Source organism: Zeus faber, assembly GCF_960531495.2.
Source record: "Zeus faber genome assembly, chromosome: 17".
Classification (NCBI taxonomy): Eukaryota; Metazoa; Chordata; class Actinopteri; order Zeiformes; family Zeidae; genus Zeus; species Zeus faber.
The window spans coordinates 25,299,355-25,311,969 of NC_137204.1; the positions used below are offsets into that span (position 1 = coordinate 25,299,355).

The following is a 12,615-nucleotide window of genomic DNA, read 5'->3' on the forward strand; positions in this document are numbered from 1 at the left end:
TTTGTCAAATGTGATTCGTGTTGGTGTTGTGACGTAGTTTTGTTTCTCAAGGCGTAGCTGTGATGGTAGTAGGCAGAGACAGCGCTGTCGCTTTCCTGCTCTAATATTATCCATTAATATTGTACTATTTCTGCTCTTTCTCGCTGCAAAAAATATTTATTTTCCAGAATGTTGTTTGCTGATGTATTCAATAAAATTGTTCTTATTAATAATAATAATAATAAAATAAATAATAATAATATGGAGCGCAAGAACAAAATGGGGAGGGGGCTTTTTTGAATTTGTTTATTTGAATGTAGTTGAGTTCATCATTATAAGGAGTGAATTTCAAGATTGACCTCACTCCATGCCATACGATGTTGTTACGGTTAAAAAAAATAATAAAAAGACCACGCACCAGCACAACTATAATACTGAATATGATTCATATTTTCTGCAGCGCCATTGTTTTATTGTGTTATTTAATATTGACTCTAGCTGTGGAGCCGAGCGGTGTGATGAGATTCAAAGGAACGGCATAGCGATAATAAGCATAAAGAAAAAAAAATAATAATAATAATTCAGCAAACGATGCAGATGACATTGTATCGACAAATTACAGCTAATAGATGAAGGCTTTTTTTTTTAACAAGCCTACCACAAGTGACTCCACTGGAAATCCAACCCTCGACCACGCCAGCAGGGGGCGGCATCGCATCGCATAGCAGCTGTTTCCGTTGCCTCTCACATCAGCCTCAGCTCGTCACCGGCTACTGCTCATCACTCACATAAGAAGTCGTTGGGGTGGAGACCGTGTCCTGCATACCAATGATTTTTAATCACATGAAGACGTGATTGTTCCCGAGCGTCAAACTGGCCCTAATGAGACCTCTTCATGTGAATGAGCGAGCTAAAAGTGTGACTGCACTGTTGAGCTTTGAATATATATAGTGTATATATATTTGTATATATATATATATATATATATATACAATAAAATGTGCAATTCCATGAAATTATAATGCCACAGTTTGAAAAAGAAGAGCTGAGGTGTGAAATACCATGGACGACAGGGTCGACACCCCACGTTTTCTTAGTTCCCGGGCAAGGAAACCTGCCTTAGACATGCTTTGTACTTGTGATTTATGTTATCGACGGTGCATTGAGTCATGGGCGAGGGGTGAGTATCGTTTTGACTTTTCTAATTGGGTCGTTTTTGGGTTTTTTTCTGTCAGAAATGCCATCTCCATTCTCCTCAAACCCTTTCAACGTCTGCGTCTGCAGAAGAACAGGTTGAACGTCGGGTCTCGAGCCAAACGTGTGGTGTCCGCCATCTGTGCCTTTTCTCTTGTGTTGTGAACCGTCTGGTGGTCTGGTCTGGTAGTACTGTAGTGGTTTTGGGCGTCACCATGGCAACCGCCCCTCTGCTCCCATATTACATTCATATTCATCCATTCATCTCCCCGTTTCCTCCCGCCGACAGCCAATCGTGGACCTCAGCCCCATCAGGCGCTCCGCCTCCTCCCTGACCCCCCAGCGTCCGCAGGAGGTGAACCTGAGGGACTACGACCTGGAGCTTCTGGGCCACGCCCAGTCCGGCGGTTCGGGTCAGGTTCTGGGCCAGGACCGAGCCCACCACCATCACCATCACCACCGATGCCACCGGCGCCGGGACAAGGAGAAGGACAAGAAGCAGAAGTCCCTGGATAGGGCAGCCTCGGCGCAGGCCCCCAGCCCTGCCGGTGAGGGGGCGTCAACACAAGTTATCGACCAAATGTTGAATCAGCAGTCATTCAAAGAGACGACCAGAAAACATACCACTGACCTTTTCTCCCTCCTGTTGTCATTTATTTAATTATTCCCCAATTCATGATTGATAAAAAATCATTTCCGATCTTGAATAGATTCAGAGCCACTATTTCAACATGACAAACTTGTGCCACCCGATTAACTTACCTTAACTTATCTATCAACAGAGCAGAGCTACATTTGTGCATTAATTAATATTGTTGACATTTTTTCTGACAGTCATTTGTGCTTTAAACACTGATATTGTAGCTTGAATAGTTGAAACGACCATTTGTGGCCCAATACAAATCTCCTGCGTCCCACTGAAAAACACAGTTAAAAGACTCTTTTCAAGACTTAATATTCTGGGAATCGACCACCCCGCCCCCTGGACAACTGTGGATCAGGGGTCAGCCTGAGCTGTACAGTAGGGTTGCTGGTTTTGGGGGTTGCTGGGTCTGGAAGGTTGCTGTTTTTTTTGGGTGTTGCTGATTTTGGACCACCGTATGCCACCGTTGAGCAGACCTTTGCACTGATGCTTAAATAATGTGCAGTACTTCTCACCCGCAGCCCATAGTTACTCAGCAGACGAACCCTTTCACTCAGGGAGAGAGACAGAAAACCCGGCTCTCGTCGCAGAGCTCGAAAGTTGGACATCGTCCAAATTATGAGGGAAATTCCTGATGGGATTAAGAGCCTGTGATCGGGTTATGTAGGAGAAGTGGGTTCTGTTACTCTTCCCCCGAGGCGTGCACCCAGACCAGGGATTTGGCTTGTCAAGCTCTCCCTCTGACTTCCAAAGGGAGTTCGTTGTGAGATCGCAGGGGAGAACACTCCAAAACCAGGAACCCTCAGAAACCAGGGACTCTCCAAAACCAGGAACCTTACAAAACTAGGAACCCTCCAAAATCCAGGAACCTTTCAAAACTAGCAACCCCCCCAAAAACTAGGAACCTTCCAAAACCAGGAACCCTCCAAAACCAGGAACCCTCCAAAACCAGGAACCCTCCAAAAATAGTAACCCTCCAAACCAGGAACCCTCCAAAACAGGGTACCCTCTAAAATCGGGAACCCTCCAAAACCAGGAACCCTCCAAAAGTAGAAACCCTCTAAACTAGGAACTCTCCAAAACCAGGAACCCACCATAACCAGGAACCCTGCAAAACCAGGAACCCTCAAAATCCAGGAATCCTCCAAAACCAGGAACCCTCGAAATTGAGAAATCATCCAAAACCGGGAACCCTCAGAAACCAGCATCCCTCCAAAACCAGGAACCTTCCAAAACCAAGAACTGTCAAAAACCAGGAACCCTCCACAAACCAGACACTAATATACTGTACATTCACACCCACATCCCTGGTTTAGAGGATCTAATTCTACTTAATACCGTCTTCTCCCCTAACCCCCTCCAGGCCTGGAGCCCGGGCCCCCGTGTGAAGCCTCATCCAGGGAGCGAGCCAGAGAGCGGCACCGCGGCCGCCCTCAGGAGAGGAGGCACCACTCGGCCGCCGGCGACAACCAGCGCTACTTCTCCTGCGAGCGCTACGGCAGCAGGGAGCAGTGCCACGCCCGATCGGCCGGCCCCAGCCGGTGCACCTCCCCCGGGGAGGGCCAGGACCCCGGCGGCTTCTTCAAGCAGGTGAGGAAGCACTTTTTTCTTTTATGCCATATCCTCATTCGACGTGGAAGGGTTGCGTCCAGAGCTGCGTATTTTTAACCACGGGAGGAAGCCCTCCAGTCCATTACCATCTGATAACGACTAAATCAGAATGGAAAAATGGAATCTCACTTTTGAGCGTATGCAGTGTTTAATTCACGTGCCGTATGGTGTCAGAAGTTGTCCTTTGGGGTTATTTGCCCGCTCTGAGTGCATGGAGGAAACCTGAAGCAGCCTTTTAGCCGTTACCCATAAATGTAATACGGACATTTTTTTCGAGATGTCGACAAAGGTCGTTCTCTCCGTCTTGTCCGTGGTTGATCTCTGTGGACACGGACTACTTCCTGCGGCAGCAATAAGAGGCTAAATTCTCCTACACAAAGCGCTGCAGAAAAGAATAGACCGAATGTGTCCGGCAAAAGACTACAAGTTGAATTCCATTTTTGTCGGTCTTGGTTTGTTTTGATCGGATTGTTATGGACTTGCGCACTCTCTAGTGGTAAGAAAACAAAAAAAAAAACCAAAAGGAAACATTTCAATTTTCATTATTGTGGGCGTAGCGGGCGATTTTTTTCCCAGTCTTTGGAATCTCTCTCGTTCCAAAAGAGACTGATCCGATGTTTAACCTGCCTCGGAGGAAATGATCAATTCTCTGTTCGATTCATGAATTAGTTTGTTTATTTTCACCGGGCTCCAGCAGAGGCCTGGCTGAGCACTCTGGAAAGGCGACGTCGTACTCACAAGTTGCCCTCTGGCGGATTGATAACGTCCCGTGGTTGTTTCTCCTCCTTGCTGCCAGGGTGGCGGCAGCCTGGTTAAAGGCAGCCCCGTCGTTCTCACCTCCGCGTCCGGGACGCTCGGCCGTGGTCGCCGGCAGCTGCCACAGACGCCCCTCACCCCTCGCCCCGCCGTGGCCTTCAAGACCGCCAGCTCTTCGCCTGTAACAGCCGCCGCCGCCGCCGCGGGGCACCCGTCCCGCCCGGGCCGCGGCCCCTCGGAGCACGACCGCCCGCCGGGCGGACCGGACGAGGCGGCCGCGCCTGCCGGCGCGGGCTCCGAGCCCGACCTCAACCCCAGGCCGCGGCCGCGGGACGCCAGCCGCCAAGGCCTCCGCGAAGGGCCCGAGGACTTCCGGGATGCCGTCGGCGCCCACGGAGCCGGGCGACCCCCGAGAACCACTGCCTCTAGCACCGCCTCAGCCTCAGCCTCACACGCAGCTGCCTCTCCCACCACTGCGCCCTCCGCCGGGCGGGCGGCGGCTGTACCCAACGGTTACCACATCACCCTGGGGGTCAACGCCGCCGCGTCCGGGTCGAGTGCCCGGGGAACGGGGAGTCTCAGGGAGCGGGAGGAGGAGGACTGGTGCTAGCGTGTCCGGGTGTGAACCGTAGTGTTGTACAGGGGAGAAACTGCTGCAGCTACAGCGAGGAAGAAGCCCCCGACCGCGCTCTCCAAGGAAGAAACGAAAAACAAAAAAAAAGCATTCCACTTTTTTAGCTAACTTTTCTTTTTTATACAGAGGTTATTTCGGGGATGACTCGCAAAAAAAAAAAACTAACAAAAAAAAAAAAAAGACGCCGTTTTTTCTAACCCTTCTCTTGCACTGAAATTCCAGTTTGTTTTGCGTGGGTTTGTGCAAAGTGCAGAGCACAGTGAAGTATTTTGCCTTGGCCAGTGAAGTCATGATTTGACCCGACGATTAAAAGCCAAAATCTCCCTCTACTTGAGGTGGGGCTGAAACAGAGACTGTGAACGGTGTTTTCACGAAGAGCTTAAACAAAAAGAGAACCATGTGAATGCCACCACCTTAGCCTGCTCATTCTCCGTGTAACATGTGGCTGTTTAAGACGTTGTTTTCATTTCCTTTTTTTTTTTTTTTTTTTTTCTTTTGTTGTTTTTTTTTCGGGTCCCTTTGAAGCTGTGTGAGGTGTAAATGGTATGAGGTGTCTGTGCTTGGCCAACGGATTGCGAAAAAAACAATGATTACACCGCCGCCCGGCAAATCCATCGCATGTCAAATTCATTGCGGAGAGTCTCGCCAGTTCTGGGGTTGCCAGGTCCGGGCCGAATACAAGGAATCTGCGTTCACGCTGTTGCTGAGCTGCGTTTTCACCGGCTTTGCGTCACTTTTAAGAGGCATAACTCTTTAAAGGAAAAAAAAAAAAGAAGAAATAAAGATTCTACTTTTATTTAGAACATGGCTGCAGCAGTTTGACTACCTTTTCATGTTCACGTCCTTTCTTTTGTTTTGTGAATTTTAGAAGATGTAAAGTGTTTGAATGCGTATATGGATTAGTCAAGGTTTTTTTCTGATGTTGTGGCTGAATACTAAGTGCCTCGCTTTCCAGATATATTTAAGTCATGACGCAGCCTGGCTTTTGATAGGATGGGTGGATCTATGGAGATACCTGGCAGAAAATGGGTATGCATTATTATACATATATTTATATATATATACACAGTAATTTAATGCATAGAATTAAATATAGAGTTGTAAATACGGTAAAGGTGAAAGACACTGAATTCCCTATCTGATAGGAAAAAAAAAAAAGAGTTTGAACCTCAAATAAGGAACAGAATGCAAAAAAAAACAACAAAAAACACACTTTTTTTTTCTTCTTAACGAATCGTGCGGTTAAGTCAAAATGGCGGATCCGAGGCGAGCGACGTAATGCATGCCAGCGTCCGGAAACTATCAACGACGGGAAGAAAAGCAAAGAAAAGTCCCGTATTTTTGCCTCTTTCAGATAAACTGCCAGAATGAGATGGTGCAACACACACAAAAAAAACAACCCCGATCGGGTACGAATGGAGTGTGTGTGTGTGTGTGTGTGTGTGTGTGTGTGTGTGTGTGTGTGTGTGTGTGTGTGTGTGTGTGTGTGTGTGTGTGTGTGTGTGTGTGATTTGTGATTTGTGATTTCCCACCAACACAAAATGCATCAGCCTTCACAGCTGCGGCGCTCCACGTTTGGGGTATAAATTTGGGAGACGCTCGCCCCCCCTTGCGGAGGACATCTGTCACTTTACGCACGCCGCACCGGAGATCGAACAACGTATTCGGCCGTTCTCAGCCCCCCCCCCCTCGCCGTCCCCGTCGGGAGGGCGGTGTCTGGTTTTGATTTGTGATTTTTCCGCAGGTGAAACAGAGCTGTGTTGTTGCTGACTGTTGACTCAACGTAGGGCTATTATGCAACGAGACGACGCTCCATCTGCCCTGTAGCTTAACTGCCCCCGGGGAGTCCCGGGTTCAGGCTTTAGCATGATTGTGACCCCGATTGCTATTATTATTATTATTTATTTTATTATTATTTTTTTTTTTGCATCAACGATGTACGTGAGTATGTATGAAGGGTTGATGTTAATGTCGAAATTCTGTCATAGTTGTGTAGTTGACTGAATACACACTTGAGGCACAAATCGGTATAAAAAGTGATTCTCTACGTGAACCACAGGGCATTTTTGAGGTTGAACAGGCTACGTGCATGACACCCACCCACCCACAGTGTTAGTGTTTAACTGTGTATTTACCCGTTAAATCCACTGAATCAGGGTCAAAGTGTATTTTTTCACATCATTCTGGGTGCTCGGTGCACGAAATTCAGTGTTTTTTATTTATTTCTATTCTTTTGTATTTTGCACATCTTTCCATTGTAAAGTTAAACCGTCGCCAGAAAAGTATAACTAGCAGTCACCCACAGCAGTATGATCCAAATATGTTGAAGCATATAAGACTATAGAGATTATTGACGTATATATTTTTGACCAGAATCTGGTTCAACCCTTTCTCCGTGGACCTCGTCGCATAGCTTTTTTTTTTAAATTTATTTTTTATTTTTTGGTCTTCCTGTACGTCTTTGTACGTCGCGATCGTTCAAATAACGTGAGGGTGGGGAAGGTTTGAAACACTACAGTTTCAGCGGCGGAGCGGCGGCTGATCACGTTCTCCGAAGCGCCGCTTCATACCGAATCCGTAATCGCACCCGGCAGCCGGACGCCCCACCCGCGCAAGCCCCGTCGGATGAACTGCGCCCGCGTTTCGCATCCCAAAATGTCAGGGAAAGAGTTTGCCTGTTGACCTGGACTGGACTTCAAGCTCGTCCTTGTCGTTTTCCCTATTCGGTGTGAAGCGGCCTTAAATGTCTTCGAATCGCTGGTGGTCGGAGGAAGGAAAATACGGAAAATAAAAAATAAAAAAAATCATGCATTTATCAATCGACCCCCTGCAGCCCCCTCGTTAGGTTTCGTTTCAATGTCATATTTATTTTGAAAAGCATTTTACGTCTCTGCGTTCCACTGTGGCTCCTCCCCCTGCACATGTCATGTTTGCATGTTCTGAGAATAAGTATGTGCATGTGCAAAGAAAAAACTGAAACATAGAAAAAAAAAAAAAAAAGAGACATTGTTTGACTTCATGTTTCCTGGTTGTATTTCTGCTGATGACCTTTGACCCACGTGTATCTGGTTCAGGAAAGAGAAAAAGCTTGAATAAAATATTTTAACGAGCCCATTTGAAGCTAAACGAAAAAAACGTTGAACGAACAAAGGAAAATGGCCGAATCCTTCGCTGCCTGATCTGTTCTTCGACTGTGGATCCGACAGTCATTTCTACTTAGATTTTGTATGAATATAAGTCCTTGAATAAAGAGATATGATCACGAAAATCCGAGATTGACATTGATTTTATTTTATTTTATTTTTAATATATTAAAGTCCTTTTTTGTATTTATTTTGTTTTTATTCATACCCTGTTATCCTGTTATCCTGTTTTCCTGTTTTTCTGTTTTTCTGTTATTCCTGGCTGCATTCTGCATAGACACTGTACAAATAAATACATACCAACAAATAAAGCAGCAAAGTAGCTACAGTGTTGACAACAAATGTGTTGTTTGGACATAATTCAATAACAATAAAATTAAAAAAATGAAAACACATAAATACTGGGAAGAGAACTGTAAATGAAAAAAAGAGCAAACACAACATATGGCTTCAATGAAAGAAAAGTACTCAGGCTTCTAACTTTTTAAATACCACACTGACATTTCTACATGAGTAAAAGTACTTGTAAGTATGTATTGTGTAAGTACTTTCTGTTAAATCTACTTAGTATTCAAAGTAAAAGTACTTATCACAGCTTTATTTTCTGCAGGTGACTGCAATTCACAATCATATAGTATAGGCAGTATATTTATATTTATTATTTATTTATATCTATCAAATGCAAGACAAATATGCAGAGTAAAAAATGTACAGTAGTACTTTATGCCGTATCAAAGACCTGATATATGTACTTTTAGTGTGTGTGTGTGTGTGTGTGTGTGAGAGTGAGGGAGAGAGGGAGAGAGTACTTCTTCCACCACTGTTCTGTAGTTGCGTTTTAGTGGTATTGAATGGGTCCTTGGTTTGTGGGGTAGTATTACCTGCATGCACAGGTAGGTGGAGCTCGAGCGGCGATCTGATTGGCCCACACCGGAGAAGGGGGAGGGGCGGGGCTGCGATTGGGAGCACGTGCTGCTGCGCGAGGAGGAGAGGAGAGTCGGTGCTGCTGCTGCTGCTGCTGGACCAGGACCAGGAGAAGGAGTTCCACATGGAGACCAGCATGAAGATGGAGGTCTGATCCCACCCCACCCCACCCCACCCCACCCTCCCGCCCCACCCCACCCCCAAAAACAACCTGCCTGGGATCTCACCGAAACTCCTCCAGACCGAACCCCTGGAAGCGCGGAGCTCCTCGCCGACGTGAACGCCTCGCTCTCCCGGTGAAGACGATGTTCTGCTGGACCGCGGGCTGGACGCTCTGTCTCCTGGGGCTCGTTGTGAGGATGAGCTCCGGGTGGGTCCATGGTCCCGGTGGTCCCGGTGGTCCTGATGGTGGTCCTGGAGGTGGTCCTGATGGTCCTGATGGTGATGATGCAGAGCTGGATTTCGCAGGGGAGTCCGGGTCTGGGATGCTGCCTGCAGGTAAGAGGGATCCAGGCTGATCTAACATGTCCTCATCATGATAGGAGAAATCGAGATTAATTTGACAGGGAATAATAATAATAATAATAATAATAATAATAATAATAATAATAATGATAATAATAACAGTAAATATGATTATAATGATAATAATAATAATTAATAATAACCATCATCTTATAAAGCTTGACAGGGGTGTTAAAAGCCTTATGTGACATTGAGGGGCGGTTTCGCAGACAGGGTTTGATCACGATAAGGATTAAACTCGTCCTACTTAAATTCATCCAGAATTAAAAAAAAAAAGAAGCCTTTCTGAGATGTTGCTTAGTTTAAGATGAATGAGTTCTACACTAGGAAGTCCTAGGCTGAGGTGATGCAGGACTAGTCAGCTCCTTATGTCTGGTCCTGGTGCTGGTCCTGAGTCCAGATCACCCTGCTCCACACCTATTCATATGGAGATTTCATTGAACCCTTCATTTAGACCTCGATTAGCTCCAACCTTCCTCCTGGAAATGTGACTATTTGAAGCTGAGGCCAGGGCAGGTCTGAGACTGTTTGAAGCCATGGCTGAGGAAGGCCACTTCAGTTGGTCCGGGTTAAAAGTGCGGTTCTGTCTGAGGGTCAGGGCTTAATCGGCGTCCAAACGCACAGCGCCGCAGAGTGGAACAGATCTTAGAAATATTATTTCTATGTTTGTTTTGGCTGAACTGACTTCAGGTGGTTTGGCTTTTTATTTTTTTAAGCGGTGGACACTGAAAACAAGTAAAAAAAAAAAAGGGGGGGGGGGCCCTCCAGCGCAGCGCGGTGGTAAAACGAGAGCGTGCGGGCCCCGCACAGGCACCTGCCACCAGGCAGCCAGGCCGCTTGTTTCTGAGTCCTCCTTTCAGGTGACGACTCCTCTGTTGAGGTCACACACACACACACACACACACACACACACACACACACACACACACACACACACACACACACACGCACGCACACACAATATCAACAGCATCGTTAAAGTTTTAACCCAGAGAATAAACAAACCAATGTTGAAATACTTAAAAAGCAATCGTTTCATAGTATGCAGTTTTTTTTATGGTATGAAAAAAAGCAAACCATCACCGTTACCCTCAGTAATAGACGACTCTTAATTATGATTATTTTTTTTGCTTTGTTATTTAAATCATCTCAATACTCAATAACCCTGACTTGTCATTGTGGCACATGGATCTGATGTTGTTGCACTAATGTGCTCAGCCCTTACAAAGACGTTCTTATGAAGGGCTGGCTTCGCTTAAGCTCAATTGCGCCGATGTACATGTTTTCTATTGGGATCAAAAGGCTTCCTCCAGCGAAACAGTCGCAGCACATACTGTAAATAAAAAATGCATCTTCGGCTTTCTCTGAAATAGATCATGCAAGGCTGTGTTCCATTTTCTCAACCCCATCCTTCTGGTAACCTTCTGAAAATGACCGGAAACTAGTCATCATCTACCTCCATGTGTGGAGTTTTTGAGTCTTTGTCCTTATTCAATTATGTCCCTACTATGTTCCATTTTACTCAAGTTAATTTAGGTCTCTGAGGTCCCCCAAAACATGTCCTTGAAGTTTGTCACTGAAAATGGCACCCTGATTATCCATTTTAATCAGGGTGCAGGGTGATTATCCATCAAAACCGGCTGCTTTTTTTGTGGCGAGGGGGGCCAGCCTCCCCAGGCCCCGAGTTCTGTGAGCCGATGGGGTTTCGAGCACAAGTTCGGGCTCTGTGAGCCAGTGTGTGGCTGTGGCTTCCTGGTTGCGTTGTATTGGCTCCGTAACTTTCACTCGTTCCACCGTACCAGTCCAGCAAAATCTTTTTTTTTTCTGAACAAATTTGAGGCGAGAAACAATCAATCCAGTTGCTGAATCTTCACTCGTGTTAGATGTACGGACGCCGCCCCGGGACTCTCGCACGCGGGGATTTTTTTGTCCCAATACGTCTACAATAAAAACACACTGTTTTTATTGGTTTTGTTTGGAGAAACGCACAGCGGATGGGATGGAGCAGATGAGCGTATAAATAAATCCGTGACCAGCCGACGTCACCTCGTGCAGAGAGTAGGAAAGGAAAAACCCTTTGGAAACGGTGCGTTCAGAGCGGTCGGAAACCTGAGCTGAAACCTGTTCACAGCCATTACTTTGTCGTTAGATGACATCATTAGTTGACACTTTGGCCACGTCTAATATCAACATCCCACACCGTAACATTATATATATGGCAGAAAATAAGGAAAAGCAAAATAGGTTCCCAGTAACTTAATCTTGCCAGACGTTTAATTCAGCGCCAAAATGCTTTTCAATAATTACAATAATACAATAATATTAACAATTTCCCACTTCACTTAACATCGTGCTGGAAGATGCTGTCACCAAACATTTCATAATAACCCTGTGATATTTAACTAAAGTGTGACGACTACGAAAGCATGTTTGTTCTTATTTGCTTTCCCTTGGCCCTCAGCTGTTGTGCTTGATTTGGAACTTCCAAACGCCTCGGTTCGTGGCATTAACACATGTGGAGACCTCTGGGCTGTGATGGCAGTCGTTAAGTCCTGTGGGAAGGTCTCCTGTGGTGTCAACGGAGCAGTCATCCGCCTCGCCGTCCCATCCCCGCTGCTATCGCCCCCGTTTGTTTTAGCCGGGAGTGTCGGCGCAATGACAGCTGATCTCCGCGCTCCACTCGCTGCTATTTGTCTTGGTTTAGAATTTGGCCAAATGCCCAAACGTGTCATGTCTGAATTCCTCGGCGTCGCACATCGCGTCGGCTTGTTTTCTTTTCTCTTTTCAATTTGCCCGTTTAGTCTTCACTTATTGTTGGCTCAACACAATATGTCAGCGTTTACAAGGAAATAATCCCGCTGCACTAGACCACGAATCTGTCGACCGCTAGAAACGTGACGAACCCATCGAACCGCGCTTATCATTATGGCCCGCCGATAGCTCGCGATGCATGACTCGCGAACGACTCGTTCGCCAAGAACGAGTCGTTCGCCAAGAACGAGTCGTTCTTGGCGAACTAATCTTTTAAATGAGGGGCGAGTCGCTCCGGCACAGTCGGTGAACGGGTGAATGTCAGACTCACAATCTGAAAATAATCGCAGACGACTAAATTAAAGTCCTAGGTGCGGGTGAAGATCTAGGCATTTGGCGTAATTCATATTTAATGTGACTTGTTTGCATTTTGCACCCAACCAAAATAAATCATT

At 46.2% G+C, this 12,615-nt stretch overlaps 1 protein-coding gene across 1 annotated transcript in view; it reads left to right on the plus strand.

Annotated features, from left to right (window-relative positions):
• cacna1bb (calcium channel, voltage-dependent, N type, alpha 1B subunit, b) overlaps nt 1–4,793 on the plus strand; it is a gene marked incomplete at both ends in the record, with an annotated part of 179,700 nt that extends 174,907 nt beyond the window's left edge. Inside the window, 3 exons of the mRNA XM_080017276.1 lie at nt 1,463–1,721; nt 3,180–3,406; nt 4,224–4,793. Coding sequence (XP_079873402.1) covers nt 1,463–1,721; nt 3,180–3,406; nt 4,224–4,793 — 1,056 coding nt within the window. The remainder of the gene's footprint in view (nt 1–1,462; nt 1,722–3,179; nt 3,407–4,223) is intronic.
• Nucleotides 4,794–12,615: the final 7,822 nt, after the last annotated feature.